General features: G+C 37.4%; 2 protein-coding genes across 8 annotated transcripts in view; both read right to left on the reverse strand.

The window, feature by feature from the left end:
• Positions 1-2,507: 2,507 nt before the first annotated feature.
• On the reverse strand, positions 2,508-8,843 carry LOC122549115 (follistatin-A). Of its 2 annotated transcripts, none has more exons than XM_043688421.2 (6): positions 8,584-8,835; positions 7,130-7,321; positions 6,499-6,717; positions 5,853-6,080; positions 4,578-4,805; positions 2,508-3,341 (listed from the first exon to the last, which is right to left on the reverse strand). In XM_043688421.2, exons 1-6 carry the CDS (start codon positions 8,666-8,668, stop codon positions 3,262-3,264), a joined length of 1,032 nt encoding a protein of 343 aa, XP_043544356.2. In that variant the 5' UTR covers positions 8,669-8,835; the 3' UTR covers positions 2,508-3,261. The 2 variants fall into 2 exon arrangements, with proteins under 2 accessions (XP_043544356.2, XP_043544367.2); XM_043688432.2 differs by having other exon boundaries at positions 3,261-3,555; positions 8,584-8,843.
• Positions 8,844-14,580: 5,737 nt separating this feature from the next.
• LOC122554926 (sodium channel protein 1 brain-like) overlaps positions 14,581-21,456 on the reverse strand; it is a 159,199-nt gene continuing 152,323 nt past the window's right edge. For 2 of the 6 annotated variants that reach the window (XM_087989229.1, XM_087989225.1), the window contains one exon: positions 14,585-17,468. In XM_087989229.1, the coding sequence (XP_087845355.1) occupies positions 16,462-17,468 (1,007 nt within the window). In that variant the 3' untranslated portion in view covers positions 14,585-16,461. Of the gene's footprint in view, positions 17,469-21,456 lie in introns of all 6 variants that reach the window. The other 4 variants (XM_087989221.1, XM_087989215.1, XM_087989226.1 and 1 more) reach the window with 4 other exon arrangements.

The following is a 21,456-nucleotide window of genomic DNA, read 5'->3' on the forward strand; positions in this document are numbered from 1 at the left end:
AATTTGAGGAGCGAATGGGTGGCTTAGAGCATTATGGAGCTGGAAGAGTTTGTGGAGGTAAGAAAAAGGGTACAAGGGCATGGAAAAGAAATGAAATAAGGATGAGAGTTATAAAATTAAAGCATTGCTTTTGCAAGAGCCAGTGTGAGCACAATGCGAGCGTGAATGGAACTTGGTGCAAGTTAACATTAGGCCACAGAGTTTTGGGCTTGCTCAAGTTACGGAGGATACAACAGAGAGGCTGACCAAGACTGTATTGGGATAATTAAAATACGAAGTAATAAAGGAATAGATGAGATTTCAGCAGCAGATGAACTGAAGCAGAATGTACAAAGAAAAAAGAACAAAGAAAACTTACAGCCCAGGAACAGGCCCTTTGGCCCTTCAAGCCTGAGCCGATCCAAATGTACTGTCTAAACCTGTCGGTCAATTCCTAAGGATTTGTATCCCTCTGCTCCCCACCTACTCATGCATCTGTCCAGACGCATCATAACTGAATCTACCGTGCCTGTCTCTACCACCTCTGCTGGCAATGCGTTCCAAATGCCTACCACCCTCTATGTGGAGTACTTGCCCTTAAACCTTCCACCTCTCACCTTGAAAGCATGACCTCTGGTTATTGAATCCTTCACCCTGGGAAAAAGCTTGTCTCTATCCACCCTGTCTATACCTTTCATGATTTTGTAAATCTCAATCAGGTCTCCCCTCAATCTCGTTTTCTCTAGTGAAAGTAAATCTAACCTACTCAATCTCTCTTCATAGCTAGCACCTTCCATACCAGGCAACATCCTCATAAACCTTCTCTGCACCCTCTCCAAAGCATCCACATCTTTTGGTAATGTGACGACCAGAACTGTACACCATATTGTAAATGCAGCCGAACCAATGTCTTGTACAATTTTAACACGACTTGCCAGCTCTTATACTCAATACCCCGTCCAATGAAGGCAAGCATACTATATGCCTTCTTGACCACTCTATCCACCTGTGCAGCAACCTTCAGAGTATAGTGGACCTGCACTCCCAGATCTCTCTGCCCATTAACTTTTCCCAAGGCTCTTCCATTCATTGTATAATTCGCTCTAGAATTGGCCAATGTTACATCAATGAAAATAGGCAATATTGGTGATGGAGCAACAAGTGGTCTGAATTTCATTTGTGGTCAAAGATGACAAGGTTGCAAACTGATTCAGCCTTAGGCAGTTGCTAGAGTGGATAGAGTTAGTAGCTATAACATGCAGTTTGTAGCAGAGATTTTAGGTAAAGATTCTGTTCCACCTAATGCTTAAATGGAGGAAATTTGGGCTCCTTCAGTGCTAGATGTCAGGCAGTGGTCTGAGAACCTAGAGACATTGATGAAAAGATAATGGTACGGTAAAGCTGGGTTTCTTTGGTGCAAGCATGGAAATTGACATTGTTTGTTCTTTATCTTTAAAAAGCTTCTTAAAACCTACCACTTCAGCCAAACATTTGATCACCTGCCCAAATGTTGCCTTACGTGGCTTTGTGTCAAATTGTAGAGTACCTAGGGATGTTTTACTATGTTAAGTCTGCTTTTAAATAAATCAGCGAAAATAGTCCAATGTTGACTCAATGTAGATGATAATATTTTGTCACACACACAGTTTAAGGACACATTGAGTTTTAAAGTCTCTTGATAAAAGATAAATATTTTGAAAAATGTTCACATGTTAGCACTGTGTCTATAGTAAAATAAAAGTTTATTTTCTTTTTTTTATGATTATCTATTTTGATATTAGCTATCACACTCTACTATTTCTTTCTAATAGTAAGGCTATTCCATCTTATAAAAATGGCAGCCGTATCACTTTGAATTTAGCAAGCACAATCAAGTCATTGATCAAATTTTAAATATGACAAATATTGTAAGTATGCATTTGCAAGGAAGGTAAATACTTGGAATGGCAAGTTAAATGAAGGAAGGCAGAAGGAAACTAGTTTGAATCATAAAAGAAATGCCAATTCCTTTGTTGCACTTCTTGTGTAAATCCATGTAGACTGTCAAAAGTGAAGGAAGATATTAAGATTGTCAGATTATTTACTGTCTTTTTTCCAATCCTATTTGCACTTTCTGCAATGTTAATAATTTATTCTTAATACCATAGAACTAAAGTTATATATGTATTGGAGATGTGAATGTAAATTGTAAGAGATCTGTATCCACCAACTGCAAAGATTATTCTAATCATAACCATGTAACTTAGTTATGCTTATGATGAAAAATGTACATTGACTGGGCACATATTCTGGGAAGTATGGTTCTGAAATGAGGAGAACAGAAATGGTGCAAGATTTTGAAGTGTAACAACTAGCTCCAAATTTTAGAGAATAGCATGAACACCCATATGTTTTCTTCTGTGGATTCAATATTATATGTGTATGGAATGTAAAATAAGCATTCTTATTATTGTAGAAATTAGTATGTTGTTTCATTTCATGTGAAGACTTTATTTCTTTAAATTGAGTAGTACAAACAAAGAAACAGCTTAAAATGAAAATTCTTGTGTTTTTATTGTTTATTCATTATGTATTTACAAATCCATGTTATTACTTTTTATATACAATGCACATTTACATAATAGAAAAAGTACAAAACTATATATTTAGATGAATTTAAATCTGTCATGTTCGAAAATATAAAATTGTATCTGCAACATAATATTTTAAGCAAAATGAAAACCCTGAAATATTTGCATTATGTTAAAACATTTCGAGAAACAAACCACTAAAGTCAATCAGATTACATGCGGCCAGAAAGTGATCTGACAGCCACACAGCTGCAGAGCATTTCAAGTTGACAAGTTCCAAATGCAGCACATTTGGTCAGTTATATGGCACGCGGTAAAAAGTATAGGGAGTTTTATTTACAGTAATGTGTAACATATTCCAATAAATAAATAAACCAGGTAAAACATGCAAATAACATAACTAAAAATTTGTAGTACAAAAAGAAAATGACCAGCCACATTTACAGCTACCATAATGCAATTTACAGGTTGCGTGAAAGAGTGTACTTTACAAGCATCATACGTCACAATAAATTAATGATAACACTGCTCTCTTGATGAATATATTTCCAAAACAGGTATAGTTAACCGATTTTATGCATAAATTATAAAACATGACAGTATAAATAAAAATCTACTAAACTTAACTATGTATACTTCTTCAAAATAAATAAGCGTACACTTATTTACATATAAGTACAGCGACTCCTTCCTCTTCCAAAGGTGAAGGAAATTACCAAATCGGAAATGGAGATTTAGGAAAGGTGTTATTTTCTTGCTCATCTTCTTCATCTTCATCTTCTTCATTTATGGCTATGGGGGAATATATGGTAGCTGTTGTATAAATAAGGATCACAACAGCGCAGAACCTCAGTGCATGTTTTCAAATCTCTCTGGATAGCCACAATAGTCTCTTATATGGCACAAGAATGGAATTTGCACCATTTGTTATTATGAAGTAATTTTACATAATAGCAACATTGCAGTGTGTTCTGAAGAATCAATGATCAGGCTTTATGGCAGTTTCCTGGAATTACATAAAAGTGTTCTTGTGTTCTAAATTTACATTGTATTCATCCATTGCATTCCTCAGTGCTACTGATTTAAACCTATCAACTATTTTAATAGCTTTAAAATCCAAAACAACTGTGGTGAAGCCTTTGGAAGATTACTATTGATAAGGAAGCATCAGCTTCAAAAATAATAGTTGTTCCAATCTATCACTATCATGGCATTTTAATCCCTCATGATATCTTCTTCCTCTCAATGTGGACAGCAATCTCTTCTGGACCCAAAACTTTCACCATTTATTAGCTATAACATTTATTTGGAATTTAATCTAATACAATTATAACTCATTGCAGTTTCAAAAATCAACTAATTTTAACTGCAGTGACAGCAAGATACTCTGATGCCTAGTTATGTTTTTGAAATATTATGTAATTTACTTTCACACCATGATCACTAGATCCTTAATTAGACATTCTGCCTCAGGAAAGAAAAGAGCATATGCCATTTCCAAATGAAAAATGTACAATACTTAAAGCGTATGTGTATAAGATTGTTGTGTTAGACCAACATTGGCAGCATTTAATAACTGATATCAGAGATGGAAGGAATGGATAATGGTGGGCAATAATCCTAATGAAATGTAGTGATTGAACATAGATGAATGGACACGATATGCTTTCTCTGTATCAATGATGAAAGTACCTGTACGACTGCTATCATACATTGCTCAAATCCTTGTGTCAAATTTCCTAACTGCTCAGTAAAAACAGTGATTCTTCATTGAGACTGTTGATGGTGGGGAGGGGGAGGAGATAGGTACATCCTGTTATCAACATGTGACAAAATCTTAAAGCACGATTATCATTAACAAATGTCTTGTCTGGCACTGCCCCTATAGCAGCATGAAAGGCATGCATATTTTTATGTTGATAGGTACAAATGGCAAGATTATATTTGGTACAGCAAAATATTTGTAAAGCTGATAACATAAAATCTGGCATACACAGTGAATCTTATTGTGGAATAGAAGTTACTTACAATTGCACGATCCTGTATGTTTGATCTCCAGGAGGGTGCCAGAGGAACAGGCTGAACTTTTCATTGCACACTCATTCGGGTAGGTGGTGTTATCAGTGGCACAGACTGGCTCATCTGAGCGTCCACCCTGACACATATTACAAACAGCACACCGGCCCCTGCCAAGTCGGCTATCCCAGAGACACTTTTTTCCAGGGCTACACTGTATGTCATCACAGGACTTGGCTTCTGAAAAAGAGGAAACCAAATTCATATTTATGAATAGAATGATTCATTCAATCTTTAACAATACAGTCAAATATTTGGACCAGAAAGTAAATTTAAACTCTTCAATTACAATGATTTATATGACAGAATTCAGAATGAAAACCATATTAACCTACAACCCTCACTGTGTTCATTGTTCAAATTTTAATATGGATCTTGATAAATACAATATGTTTAATAGATTTGTCATTTTTTTTCTATTAAGAGCAGACAACACATCTAAAGAGGTCCACCATTGATGCTAGCATCCAGCATTATCTGTAATTAAAGACCTTATTTTGTACATATGACTTTAAGTCAATAGTTTAAAAACACTCAGAAATATGTTTTCCAAAGTAAACATGAATGAGTTGAATATTTAAACCAATTAGCAGAGCTGTACATTTACTTCTAACATTGAAAGGTCATAGTCCACATGAGCAAACATGCACTCCACCCACACACACTGAGGCTGCCTTTCTAATCTGGTTGTTGAAGAATTTGGAAAACGTTGAAGCTATTATGCATATGCCCAGCAACAAACACTTCAGCGTTAAAAACCGCAATCCGAAAGATTCAATTCTGAATCTTTTTTCTGTAATGCATTAACTCAGGATATTGTCCTAAAGTATTTTTAAATACCATAGCTCCAGTTGAAAAATTATAAGTAAAAAGTCATTCAGCCTTCAACAATTGCAATTATAAATGTAAATTTATAAAATTAACATAATGTCGGAAATTAAAAAAAAGATTGACAATTTCATTTCTCAGATTTAAGAATGAGTTTAAAAGAAACGATAACAAATTAAGTTAATTAGTACAGATGATCTTTTCTCCGCGATATCAATGTACTTTTTAGAGCTCAAAATCGAATATCCAAATGGGATTTGTTCGGTTTAGTTTGACATTTATCCATTGTACCCTAATTATACAGACAAAAAGAAAACTCCTCCCACATTGTATTAGTACTCGTTTCGTAACTGCGTAATGGTTTGCAGTTTCCACTTTGTGAGGTCTCGTGGTACGTACTTATACATTTCCCTTCGTACGCCACTCCAATGGATCTGCCCATCAAGCAGGTGGCGCGTCTGATATGGCAGGCGCTGGCGTACGTGATCCCATCATTGCCGCACAGATACTGCTCGGGGCTCGAAGGTTCAGGGCAAATTCTCGGGTTACACATCACACAGTAGGCGCTATTTGTCTGATCTACCACACACACAGAGCTGCCGGGACACAAGACATCTCTGCACGATTCTGTAAGACAGCAATTAAAAACAAAAGCGAGGTGAGCACCACTGAAAGTAATCTTCCGCAATACAATCGTCTGATTTTATGAAGTTAAAGTTTAGTGTTCATAGTAAACACAGATTGTTTTTAAATTTGCAACATTTATTTAATAGGCAATAACTTGGAACAATAGGGGTGAAATAATTCACTTTCTATACTTCCCCAATTACAGACATATACTGAACACAATTTAATTTAAGAACAAAATGTGATGGAAAATTATTCTGGGGGCTGTGTGGGGAATCACTCAACAATAGACACTGCAAGTGAGCTGAACAATCTGTTATTTCGCACTGTGGGATAATGAAATGTAAGCATTCTTTAAGCGAGTGGCTCATTCCCTTGCAGAATCTTGCTATTGAGCATGTACTTGTTGCACACATACTTTTACATTTGCCTTGGTATTGGACCTCCAGTTCAGGTTGCCCTTTGCACCTCGCCTTCAGCAGGACACATTCATCTTTGTATGTTTTCCCGTCAGTCCCACAAACGGAGCCCTTCCAAGTGACGTTCGAGCAGTCGGGTGCACAGACACATCGAGGTTTGTTCTTTTTGTTCATTTTGCACTTTTTACCTGGACCACAATCGACGTTATCACAGGTTTCTATTACAGGGGAAGAAATACACAGTTTTCTGCAAATTACTTCCATGCATCAAAGTAATGTTCGAAATGTAAGGATAAAAGCTCATTCGTATTAACTAAACTGAATACGTATTCATTTTATGACAGACGTTTTGCATTTTTATGAGCTTTCTGTTTCCAGATGTTTAATGAAAGGTTTAGTAAAACAGCGCAGACTCAGTCGCCATCTTAATAACCCGCACCGAAAGCCATGGCAATCAAGAGATTCTCTCTTAAGCAATTTATTCCAATGAGTCGAGACTGAGAGAGTGGTTAGCAAAGGGCGCATTAGAATGATTTCGCGAGCGATCTGTAAACTTTAATACACCTTGCAGGATCCAATGAAGACGAATACAAACAGTTTCGATTCACATAGACCGAGTGAAATCTGTACCTTTACAAGGAGTGCAACCCGGGGCTCCACCGTTAAAGATAATCCATCGGAAAAGGGTACTGGATGGCACATCATCTTCGGTCCACGCTGTGCCCAACCTCCCACTTTTGCAGCACTCTTCGCGGCTGACCCCGGTCATGTAAAGAACCTGGCATTTGCCGTTCTTGGCTTGCTGGAGCCAGCAGTTCCCAGCTGCAACACACAGTCAGAGCAGTGTCAGTTTCACGGTTTCAGACACAACACGTGCACTTTGTATTGACGGTACCCGAGTGTTTACTTTTGAGTTTTTTTCTGTCTCAGTCTGGGTGAACTGAGGAGCCTGAAACCGCCGACATTTCCCGACAGCAACCAGGTTGCCACCGAAATGAACATCTCTATGCCACCACCTCCTTCTCACTTTGAATGGTGATTTGTTCCACTTGGAAAGTGACTTGGCGCTGCCCCAAAACAGCACAAGCTGAAGTACTGTAGACACGCGTGCAGTGGGACAGAAAAAAGCCTGCCAGAACTCATCCTTACAACGAAAAACAGAGCGCAAAATCCGAAATAAATAAATGGTTAGCGGTCTACTTATCTCAGACTCATGCGAAAACGAACTATGGTTGACAGTTTGACAAGCGTCTGGATTTAATCAGTATTTAACTTCAGCGTCGGCTGTGTATAAAGCGTTGGCGTTGATTTTTCTATCTATTCATACAGTCACTCCGGAATAGAAACATAATCTATTTTCTGTGGTATTAACTCGTTCCAAAAATGCCTGAACTCTGCTGCCTCTTCTGGATAGTCTAGACTTCTTGTTGATACCGCCTGATATCAATCTAAATATATACTGTATATCGAGTTTTCAGTTTCATGGAAGAGACGTTATTGAGGTAGCAAGATAGAATAGGCAAATTTGACAACACACAAGTCAATTATTTCCATTGGACCCAGTAATCACACCCGCTTCCTAATCTCGCTTCAGTCGCGTGGTATTACCGATGTGAGCAACATTTAACAGCTCGATCGGACGTTTACACGTCGATTCATCTGCAACATCAATGAGACGTTTTCTCTCTCTCTGCAATTCCCCTTTGCTTCTCACTATACAGAAACTGAATAGAATAAACTTTGACTCTCGGAATCCCATCGCATCTTATTTATTTTCTAAATAGCTCAAGTATTTGCTAACAGACAATGCTAAATTACACCCTGCTTTAATTCTGTACGACGACATTCTGGTAACTGTGAATAAAGTGCAGAAACACGTGTGCGCCTCGTAACTTGCTACATCGCATTTTGACCTGAAAACTTTGGAATAAAAGGAAACAATAAACCGAATCAGCGTTGGGCTTTTTTTAGTATTTTCACCCGAGAAAATAACGCACAAGGTACATGACCGGACAAAACATGAAACTCCGAGCCATGTTCACAAATGTGCTCAGATAAGAGGTCTCCAAACTGCTTTAACTTACCCTGCACTCGCTGGTCTCCAATGGTGAGGAAGATGAAAAGTGAAACGGTGAGAGACGCAGTTCTGCTGTTTAGCATCCTTAGCATTGTGGCACGCAGTTTCACCGCAGCTAAGTACTGATCTGAGAGCACCAGTCAAGTCCGATCGCTGTGTTGAATGAACGTCAATCTGTGAATGCAGTCACTCTTAAATATTTTGGCTGAAAGGGGTCTTGGCTGGTCTATTTGGTGGGCGGTCTTCTGATGGCATGGTGATGTGTTTGGCAGGATGGGGGAGGAGGAAGTGATAAAAAAAAGTTAAGGTGGACGGAAACTTAATCAGGTGACATTTCACCGCCTCCTCTAAACTTTTCAGCTTGAAATCTCAGTCAATTTCACAAACGCATTTCTATAACATCCGAGTCTGGTTACAGGTCGTAGTGTCAATTTCTCTGTCATTGACAAGATTGTACCAGCTCATACAGAAACAATGCGGGGGAGGGAAGGGGGTGAAGGAAGATGTACTGTTCCTAAGTGTATTAAGACTTTTGCTTTCTTTTATTTTCCTATTGGGTCATCTTTACATCTACAGTACATTAAATATTCTAACCTGCTGAGTTTTTAACCAAGCGATATCCCGAAAATAGAAGCGTCTGTGGGTGAAAGCACCCGGTCCAATCTATCCATCAGAAAATACAAAAGCATGGCAAAGTAAATGGAGCCTAGCTTTTCTAATCCGATTTCTCTGGTAAAGCGACAACTCCACCCCCAGTTCGCCCATAACCTGTGTACGTAATGTCGATATTTCGTCTCATGTCTATGTCTCGGAGGGTTGATTACACTGAAAAGAGTTTATTGTTAGAACTAACCTCCACTACCTCAGCATCAAAAAGCACATGGGGTGGTTTTTCCATTGCAGTATTTTCTTGCTGACGCCTACAGTTTACATTATTACTAATTTTTTGGTTTTATTATTTAAATTACTAATTTATTGCCATCTGACTATTTCTGGAAATACATCATTGTAATAAATAACTATAGTGGGAACCAAGGACACTGACACCGTGGGTGTGTTCAGCCAGTAGGTATTGGAAAAGCAGTTAGATTTAATACCCAGATTTGGCAAAGTTACGCGCCTCTGTAACTGGAGCAGACTTCGCATGTCCATGAAATGCCGTAGGCGGTCTCGTATTCTCCATTTAAGAGATTGTGACATCGAATGTTAGTGTTGCTCAATGAGCTTGCTTTTGGCAGGGAGAAAAATGTACGTAGGCGATCTGTCGCCGCCTATCTCAGGGATTACGCTTCCCTGTTTCATTACCGTTTTGGCGCTATTACGTGCTGTCCGAAACCTTACCCCAAGAAAAAGATGAAACTCACGATCCGACTCAGCCTAATAACTACAAAGAATCAGACAACTTTTATTAGTGTTGATAGGTGCATTGATCTGACTAGAAATAACTCCGCGATAACAGACATTTTCCACCAGCTGCGGCTTAGAGTGGTAATCCTTTAATAAAGACTTATTACAATAGACTCTTAAAGTCTCTTTATAATAATCGTCAGAAATGCAATCGTTCTAATATTAGAAGAGACAGTTGTTTGGGTGCCTCAGTCTGCTGATAGTATTTACAATATTTAGCGTTCAAAATAGACTTGGCAATGCCATGCCAGCAGACAGTAGGAAAACTTCTTCCACAAGGCAATTCCACGCAGATTATTTCCGTTTTTAATGCTGAGAAACGTATTTTCTGTCCCAGATCATCCTGGGTTCTTATTCCATAACATCGGAATTGTGGTTTGATGCGATCAAAAAAACACTAATGCAGCCCCCTAACGATAAAAACAGGGCAACTGCAGCTAAATTGTGCACCATTCGTGATTTCCAGTTTATCTCAGCAAAACGACTAAAGATTTCCCTTATTGCCAAATCAAGATTGCGTGTTTTGTTGGTAGAGTTGAAATATGGATGTAACTTTCAATTAGTGAAGAAAGTCTGGGTTTGAGAAGATACTGGTAAACAACTAAGATAAACCTAAAGCATACCTATATACACCTACCATTCCAAATCAAACTGCGCAGCAATAGACAACACTAGGTAGACATGGGACATCACATTACGTTATATTTAGCTCTTAAATACATTCGTGGAAATTACCAATGTGAAGTTATTTGTACGACTATTGTGTCCTGTGTTTCTTGCCAATATTGTTCATATGCCTATGTAAGTATTTGTTTCTGAAATCCTCTTCCAGCAGAAACAGCACACATATTCTCGCGTTTTTCTTTGTTTTATGTGCGTGTCACTATGGCGAAAGGCTGCTCAACGTTTATAATCTAACAACAAATATTTATTCCAGATTGAAGACGAAGACTGACGAACTGGACAATTTCACACTGTCCTGATACATCTGGCGAATAATACCGACTGTTGAGCAATTTGCATCCTCAAAAACAATGAAAGGAAAAGCAAGAGTTTTCAAAAAAAGAGTTGACATGGAATTGGAGAGGTGAATATTGGAGGCAAATAGAAGAGTGTGAGAGATAATGGAAAATGAATATTGCACAATGTAAATCATTATTCATAAATGTTAAAGACGATTAAGTCCTGTAATGAAAATCAAGGACAAATGCCACAACGAAGAAAAATAGAAAATAGAGAAGTGAGATAGTGATGAGGGGACTGATATTGAGGACGGGAAACAGATATGGCGAGGTTAGAAACTTATGAGAATAAAAAAGTAGGGCACTGAAATGCAATCTCTGCACGTCTAAAAGGAAACTAAAGTGAGACCTCTGCAGGACGAAAGTTGTATGCGCTCGTGCACATTTTTGACCCAGTTTCCAGAATCCGACAGGTGCTTGTTGGAAGTTCCACGGATGTTAATGTGTTTCATAGTAAACTTAAGGAATTACGAATCTGAGTCAACGTGGGCAGTTATGATGACTAGCAACATTTTAGTTTGACAACCAAAAGCTTTAAGATAATCCATTGCTTCAACTTTAAAAAAACAAAATCGTTTTTAATTTCAGTACGTTCGAAATAATCAATCTGCAGTTCCTAGGTAATTACAATATTTGGTGTTTTTCACAAAACTGCTTCATTATTAATTAATCATTCACCAATCCGAATGTGGAACGGAATTTGCGTTCTTCAGCAATCAGAATTGTTTCAATACAAGTCCGATAATATTTATCAATACATTTGTATTTCTAAGCTGATTATGAATATGGATACTTCCTTAGACACTACAACACGTCATGCAGCATAGGCCAAGTTAATGCTTATAACATATACAACGCGGTTTAGTTCATTCTAAGATCTGAACACAATCTACATCAAATATTATTTTGCAAAATTAAATGAAGCAAATTAGCTTTATTCTCTTTCTATGCCTATTGACTGCATGGAAGTAAATATTTTACTAACAGTAAGGGGTTTTGGCCTTTAATTGCTAGGTAGCATTTAATGTAGAATTGAAATCAGCGGTTTAGGTCGTCTGCCTCTAACAAATAAATGCAAACATGTGTCAGCTTTTATTCGAAAAAGCTTTTGTACCTCCACCCCCCCCCCCCCCCCCCACCCAGCCATTTTTCAATAACTTGCTATAAGTGCTACGAGAAATTAAAACGTCTTCATAGCTGCACGAGGATCAGGCGAGTCTTTACTAATTTACATCCATAAGGAGACATTTGTTATTAAATAATCCATAAACATAAGAAAACTAAAAAATATCAAGCAGTTAATAACTGCAGGAAATAACGGGAAAACATAGCAGGTCTATCAGCATCTGTAGAGAGTGTTCTGATTGTGTGTGTGTTTTCACTTAACAGATTCTGACCTAGTCAATTGCTTTTCACAGATATTGACTGACATGAAATGACTAATAGTCTTCAATATCTGAAATCGTTCAGCGATAAAACAAAACAAATGAACATTTGTTCAGGAGGTGGCGCAGACCACCAAACAATTGTTTTTGACTAATTTGAGGAGCCGTTAACATGTCTACAAGTGACGCACTTGCCCGAAAGAGGTTGTCACCAGTCAAAACAAAATGTGGCGTTTGGATAGCGCCCCACCATGAGCATGTATTTCAAATGAATCAACAGGAAGGTTTGGATTGTTCTGTTCGATGTTGTCAGGCAAATTCTCACATAGATCTCGATTTATACAAAACTGACGGGAAACTAGATTCTTTGATGTAATATCCAACTTCGCTGAATGTGTTACCTTCGGGACCACGAAGGATCCCAAGTATGTGTCGACATAAATAAAATGTCATATTTTTGAATGTCAATAAATTCTATAAAAGTCTTGCTGTTTAGTGCGTGTCAAGACAACTCCTTTACATTTAATCTGATATACGTTCAAAATCTCTTATTGCAGATTGTTTTAAAGGTCAAAATCAAAGAAACGTGATGCATGACTGGCAGCTTAAGGTTCAGTATTTTAAAAAAATCAGATTCAAGTTGGAATTTATTACATCAAATTCATTATATAATACAAACATGCGTTAAAAGGGAAAGGTAAATGTACAGTTTCATCAGTGGATTTTCCTGACCGTTTGACATATTCGCTGTTAATAAATAAGGTTGAAGGATGACCAGAAACCCAATAAAGATGAGATCCTGCTACTGAATGTAAACAAGTTCATATTTATGATATATTAATCCCTGTCTTGTTCTATTGATTACACCGACTTTTTAACAATTTGCCTATAATATTTTGATGAATGTAATCACTAAATCTACTTCTGGGACATTCATTAATTTTAACGCCGCAGGTTGAGCTGACAGTTGAGGCATGCTGTCATCAAGAGCGCAAACCCGACTTGTACAACGTGCCGAAGAACGTCATGTGAAAGAATCGGATTGACTGATTTCTAGCCATGAACAAACTCCTGGATATAGCTGTCAGACAGCTTTCATGTTTTTGCAATTAAGGTGCTGGACAATAAAGATGACGTGTTTTTATTGTAATCCTGTGGATGTGACGAAAACTAATCACGCCAAATCTTGTTTGATAATGCTCTTTATACATTTCCCTGCCTTTAACAGCCAAATAAAGGAAAGCTGCTGTTTCTATTTATCCTTGATGTCTTACTTGGCTTCTGTTTTCAAAATCTTCCCTCTTAACGAAAGGTTTATTTTAAACAACAATTATTAGTTTAGTGAAGAAACTAGCGAATGGCCCAATTAGATCACGGAATGAGGACTGTATCCCGGGCTTCAGCAAATAGACCAATAAGATCAAAACGTGACAAACCAAGTATTCCAAAGTCCGATCAGATTGAAGAGAGACACCTTCCAGAAGCTACATTCAAGACAAGAACCTCCAATTTCAACACAAGTGATTGTCTTGGGTGTTTTGATAGACATTCGTATAATGACACATCCAAGGCCACCCGCTAGATAGGCATGCATTGGCAATCGGTTGAATGGACTGAAACCACTGGAAGAACTGAGGAGGCTTGCATAATGCTGATATAATGCAATAATGATCCATTTCTGTACAGCACGCAAAGATACTGTTTTCCCCTATTGTTGAGAAATAAGCAAAATATTGGAACATAATTTATAACTTTCAAGTGACCAAAGAACAACATAGCCAAAGAAAAGTTACGGCATAGAAGGAGATAATTCGGCTCATCGCGTCTGCTTCAACGGAATAAGCTATCTGCCCATTCTATTCCCGCTTTTCAGAACTTGCTTATAGGTTTTCTCTTCAATCAACACATTGGGCAGTAAATATTAGATACCCATCACGCTTTGGATAAAAAAAGATTTTCTTCTATCTCACTAATCTTCCGACCAACCACCTTAAAGTTGTACCCATCGGTAAATGACGTCTCTTCTCTATCCAAACCCTCGTTATTTTACACGATCGTATTATAAAACAATGTTTACCATTTTCAATGTCTGTATTCGTTCATTAAATTGTTATCGTTAAAAAGTTGGCTTTGTAGCAATTCTTTGTAAAAACACAACTTAGTGCTTTGCCTTGTTTTATTTAAATAAATAAAAGGGTTGATATACACAAGATTACAGATACAGACCCTACTTATTCGTCACTCAGGTACCCATTCTATATCACTCTTGCACTGACTTGGTGGTACAAAATTTGAAATTTGCTCAAATGAAAGATATACGTTGCTTAATTTTTTTCATTTTGCTCTCATCAGGTCAAATACAAGAATGTCGCATTTTTAATGATCACAGCAATTTTATACAACATCGGAAAAAGATACTGAGCGGTTGGCAAGGGGACTCTGATTGGCTGAGGCATTGCTAAGGAGAAAACTACTGGGAATTACAGGCATCCACCTTCCAGGTCGTTCACAAAAGATGCAAAGCTTGAACGTATTCCTTTTCTTTATATAAAATGGGTCCGATTTGTTGCAAGCATAAAAGTCACTTTATGAACTTGGATAAATATTGTAAATTGGCTGTTAGTGTAGCTATTAGCACACTCAAATTTGTTTAAAAAGTGCAATCTAATCGCAAAATCATGCAGTTAAGCAATGCTGCATTTGAACTTGAGTGCCAGTGGGATTTCAGAAGTGAAAGTTGTGTATCCCGGCTTTTGCCTGGTTGAATCAACCAACATACTTCTTCTGTTGTTCAGAGAAGGCAGAGGACAGACCGTACTTGATCAGTTCTACTTGCAAAACCCCAAACCAAAATATTTACTCTTAGATATGATTCTGCAAATGAACTTCATTGCCCACCAATCCTGAAGTCACGGATAGCTCCACTGACAATGATCAGTTCAGATCATAACGTGGTGTATTTCTATTTGCGAGATGGAACATTAATGCGGAATCAATTCTCTGGAAACAAAAGCAGTATGTTCAAGCAGGGTGCGTTGTCTTTGATTTGGCTGGGAACGGACAGAAAGGTTCCCATTTGTTTTGCCCTTGGTAATGCTTTGGCCAATCAGAGTTGTCTTGCCAACCAATCAGCACCCATCTCTCCTGTAGTTTAATTCGTTATGACTCAGTGAAGTTTGGAAACCTTACATTTGTTGTCAGGAGTGCAAAATGAAAGGTTTAAACAACATGTCTTCGACAATGTTATACTTAATTTCAAAATAAATTCCTATAGGAAATCACCCCATCCTTACAAAAATACTAGTATGTCACAAATCTGGTGCAAACTAAAATTTTCCAAAATTCGGACTTTGGGTTCAAGTTGGAATCCTCGGTGAACTGCCAGGTAGAGAAATCAAAAGAAGTGAACTAACGGTGCAAGCGTTACTCGAAAAGGCACTTGAACTATGATAAGTTATTTGCCATTCAAGATCACTGACAAAGGTCAAGTATTCTCGCTACTTGAAAGATATGTGACGTTGCTGCGAGGCTTTAAAGGGGCTCCGAAGAAAGGTCTTACTGACATATGGAACTATCACGCCTTTCATGTACAAATTACAGGACTAACTTTTTGCGCTGCCTGTTGTGCACTGTGTTACTTTCGTGTTTTATGGGCCGCAAACACATACTTTGGTTATGGCTCCAACATTCATTTCGACTTTTTATTGATGAGATATTACTATTTACATTCATTTAACCTTTTTAAAATTAATGATATATTCATATTTATTGACCATGACCTATTGTCCTCTCCCCGAAGACACTTCTGTCCATGTAACTGCAATTAGATGATTGATACTTCATTTAGTTGATATGCCAACGCCTTCGATAATCCATTGTCATTGATGAACTTTCCCAAATAAACGGTATATTTAGGTTATAAAGTCAAATTCGTGCATAACAATGACACAAGAGGATTAAGAAACGTAACGGTGATTAACATATTGCTTTAAAATCACCAAAAGACACCCATTAAAAGTGAAGGGTTCCGCTTTCGCACTGTCTACGCTTCTACTAATAACCAGGTGAAAATCATGTTAAAGGAGAGGTCGGCCTGCTGGAACGGAGACTTCGGAGCGATTTTCTCAAGGAGCTGAAAGATCTTTCAAGTTTCTTTTTGGCTGTTGTATGGTTTTGACGTAATTTCCACTTTCGAAACGCTTTCTGAATGGTTAACGCAGCCTTGAATTCCTTTCGTAACATGAATGTGGTAGTGATCGTTTCCAAGGTGTTCCGAATGGGGAATACTTTCACTGACATTTTATAAACTTCTCCACTGAGCTTCTTGAGGGGCTCTGACTCCGTGACTTTGCCAACGATAACAGCACTGAGAGCTTCCAGTACATCCAGACAGTGCAGCTTGTCACCATTAGTTAATGGTAGGTTGAGAGCCGCAACTTTCACTGCGTTAGGTTTTGGTATTCGTAAAGGAGATTTGAGTTCATTTAGGAAGTCAGATAATTGGTCGTATGTGATGAATTGTGTCGCCTTCACATCATAATTACTCCAGACCTCGTAAAACATGTCCACGTCTTCATCTGTCACTCCAGCGAGTTCTTGCTCTTGGGCTTCGTGGAAGTTTTCTAAAATGACAGCGACATACATGTTGATAATCACGATATACGCGACCACTATGTACGATGTCATGTAGGTGAACGATACAAACTGCCTCTGGACGGGGGAGTTAATCATCACGTGGAGAATCTCATTCCAAGCGGCGGCTGTTGTCAATCTAAACAGAAGCATCATACTATTGCCGAAAGTTTCGAAATTGACCATGTCGTTTATTGGCGATTCTCTCGGAAGGTCTCGAAACAAACTCATCCCCAATATTGAATAAATGAACATGACCAGGCCGAGGAGCAGGCCGATATTGAAAAGGGCCGGGATTGATATCACCAACGTAAACAGCAACTTCCGAATCCCCTTCAAGGATCTCACCAACCTCAACAACCGCGCCAGCCTGACAATTCGGAACACTCGTAAAATAGTCGGAGAAACCCCTTGCTTTTTGGATGCGGATGAATCCAACAAGATTCCTGAAGGAATAAAACAGTAAAATGATCAGTACAAAAGGGGGAGTAGTTAAATTCCAAATGATCACGCACTTTAATTTTAAACGCATATTTAAGCTATGACTCCATTTAATGGTGTTAACACCATTAAAGCAAACCAATCCAAATAATATGATTAAGATTTTCACTCCGGAATGACAAATGCATTAATACAGATATGATTTGTTTTGTCTGATCCTGGGACCGTTAACTAGAGTATAATGGATGCACATGCTGTAATTGCATGTAGAATAATACTTCAACGTCAGGCGAAGATTTTCAGTTATGGGATGTATTCCTGCTCTCTCAGATAATCATTCGCATCTAACTTGGTTTAAGCTCAGCGGACTCTGCCTGGTAGGGGGGTGGGTAATCGTTTTCGACATTTGAAGCATTGATCATTGATAAGTAGAAGAAACACGAAAAAAGCATGTATACAGGCTCCAGATGCGAAGTGCCATTGATTTTGTTTTTAAAAGACTAAATTGAAACACTGGCAACATTGAAAGTTTGCAATAAAGACTGAAAATAATTACAATCACAATGATCAGATAGGAGCATAAGGGATACGTTGAGTTATAAAAAGTCCGGATTCTGGAAATCAAACACCGTATCAGAAATTGCTGGAAAAAAACTCAGCAGGTCTGGCAGCATTTGTGGAGAGAAAGCAGGGTTAAAGTTTCGGGTCCAGCCACTCTTCTGCACAACGCGGTGTTTTTCCAGCAATTTCTGATTCGATTGTTGACATTGAGTTACACATTGTTCAGCATTTGTATTTGTTTGTATTCGGTACAATTCATAATCACACGACCTGAAATAACGCTTTTTTTTGGCACTTTTAGGGCTGAGTAATATCAGAGCTGCGCTGCCTGCATTCCGTGAACGAAGGGGGGAAAAACCCATTACGCACACGGTAGTAAACTCCAAACAAGATTAATTACTTTGCTCACGGAAATGGTTTCCTTTCGAGATATATATCAGGGTCAGCCTGGAATATTGTGTAAAACATGTTAACTATTTAAAAATGCGGTCTTTAACATTATATATGAACACTAAACACTCGCCAATGTAATAAAAATAAAACCTATTTATAGCTTATTTAATTACATATATAGCCAGTTCTGTTATCAAATTTTCAATCTTATCTGTATTAAAATGTCAGTGCAAACTTTGTTCATCCGTTAGAAGGATTGATAGATATATTATAGCTTAGAATGTGTGTTTTTAGGATTTGGGATTTTTGAAATGGGTAAAATGACAATAAAACTTCTACAAGTTAGTGATAATTTGAATAGAATGATAATTCTATTTGAGAGTTTTCTTTAGAGAAATTTCCCTATTTCTTTAATTCAGAACACTGCAATTTTGGGAGTCAATGCTCCTTTACTGCAGTCTCAGACAATTTTTAAAAATGCTATAGAGATATCTCTGTGCGTTTAATAGAAGAACAAACTAAAATGGAAATAAATTATTGCCAATTGATCAGGAGTATTTGAAAGTTGATCCACCAAAAATGCATATGAAGAACTGGAATGTGAAAAGATTACCAAGTCATAATATAAGACAGTGATATCAATAAAAGTGATATATGTGCCAAAGGGACTGAAAACAAATACATTGTGAGGATAATGAGATATTCATTCATTGTTGAAAGCAACTGTTAAGGAGATTTGTTGAGACACTAGCAATCATTATAATGGAGCAGAGAAGTCAAAGGAAACTTAAATAGGTTAATATAGTGCCCATTTCTAAAATAGTGAAAAATTAGACACAGGCAGCTACAGATCCATAAGTCTTAGTTCATATCTGTGGTATATAATGGACTTGATTTTCAGGAGGCAACGTAAGGATTTTCCAGCCCACAATAATTCAACAAACATCAGACAGCATGGCTTCAGGTGAGAAAAAAATTTCTATCTGACAAAATCCCCTGATTCCTTTGTAAAGTGACAATCTAAACTGAAAATGGTAAATTTAGAGCATACTTAGACATTCTAAATGTATTTATTAAGATTGTATAGGCAAGGTGACCGACTATAACAATGTTATACAATAAAATACAATATTCTTAGAATTTTAAAAATGCATTAATGTAGCCTTAATGTATTTTTTCTTTCAGGATGTTACAATGTATTTTAAGTCAATTAAATAGTTTAGACGTGTAGCTACTTGTGTACTAAAGAAAGTATTTTAGTCAATTTTGTTCAGCAAGGGCCCACAAAAATAAGGAGGTAATGATTAGGGTATCTGTTTTTTGCGATGATGCTAACTGAAGCAGAAATATTGGCCTGGGAACCTTGCTGTTCTTTGAAAGGTAGGGCAGAAATCAATTGTTACTGGTTACAAGGCTCACACTTGGCTGAAGAAATAAACTAAGGTATGGCAGAGGTCAATAGTAGTGGGAACACTACTATTTTCATTTACTATGACTTGGAGTTGCCAGTGTTGGACTGGGGTGGACAAAGTTAAAAATCACATAACACCAGATTATAGTCCAACACATTTATTTGGAAGCTCGAGGTGGTTGTACCTGATGAAGGAGCGACACTCCGAAAGCTAGTGCTTCCAAATAAACGTGTTGGACTATAGCTTGGTGTTGTGTGATTTTTAATTTCATTTACTGTCAATGACTTGAGTTTCTAAACTTAATATGAATTTGTTAAACTTGCAGGTGATTTCAAACATAAGAGGTAGTGACATTAAAATGATTATTTCTGAGTTTTAAAGTAGTTAGCAAGAGCCACTTGACTCTTAGGTCAATTCCCATTCTTGCATCTTTCTCTTCCTGTTTGGAATTATTCCTTCATTTGCACTTTGAGCTAATATGTTACGTAATTAGCACTGCTGTATCATCTTATTAGATACTCAATGTCTATTACCATCCACTATACTACAGCACGAACTCCATCATGTAAGAGTAAGTGTACAAGTATATGTGATATGTGTTAGGTTTGAGACTCCTTGGATAGGCACAATTTCACTTGACTATTACAGACATGACACTTTCCCCAATTTCCCAAAGGTAAGGGGAATTCCCAGAGAAATGCTCACTTTTTGCATCAAACTCAGAATATGGAGTATTTGGAACAATAGTGGAGCAAAATGCAATTCAAAATCATGTAATGAATTAAAATAGAGTCCAAACAAACCATGAAAAAATGTACATCGAGAATACGCAAAGAAAAACAGATATAGCCCTGCAGAAAGTCTCCTAAGAGAGTGAAAAAAAATTAGGCAGTTGGGCATCTGACAAAGTCTGCTGCATTTCAGATTGTATAGTTATACAGCAAGGATTTTATGGCAATGATGTGATACTTCAGAGTATTTGGTTAGTAAACACAGCACTCCCCCCAGAATGAATAAAATCTGTCTTTAGAATGAGGCTGGTATCAAAAAGTAGCATGAACATTCTCAATCCTCATCGTACATCTACAGCATAATTTAGGCAAGTAAAAATTGGGTGAAGGTTGTTCGGTCTAAACTTTATCATCCTTAACTTGGATTGATTTATTAAAATTCTACTTGTCTCTGTTGATTATGATGACTGAAGAGATCATATTCATCTTAAACTGTTGAATTTCATTTATTAAACAAAATTTTTTGTTATTATCTAAGTGTTGTTTGTGAATGCGATTATAGTAACAGTTTGACCAATGGCATAAGCTTGAGGCATGTGCTCAATATGGCCTGATTTTGGAATTTTTAAAAATCTGATCTACAATTTATTATTATTATTTTGTGGTTTTACTAAGTATTTTAGTGGATGAAACGTTGGTAGATGAGAATCAGATATGACTGAGATATGGCTTACCACTGATTATAATATAATTAGATAGTTTGAATTGAATGATACAGAAAATGTTCAGTGGTTATAAGTCACAACATTAGCTGCATTTAGGGAAAGGCCATTTTCCAATAACATTCTAGAGGCATGATTTGGAGACGCCGGTGTTGGACTGGGGTGGACAAAGTT

The sequence above is a fragment of the Chiloscyllium plagiosum genome, unplaced genomic scaffold (assembly GCF_037043375.1).
Source record: "Chiloscyllium plagiosum isolate Xiang-an unplaced genomic scaffold, Cpla_swu_hap1 HiC_scaffold_1, whole genome shotgun sequence".
Classification (NCBI taxonomy): domain Eukaryota; kingdom Metazoa; phylum Chordata; class Chondrichthyes; order Orectolobiformes; family Hemiscylliidae; genus Chiloscyllium; species Chiloscyllium plagiosum.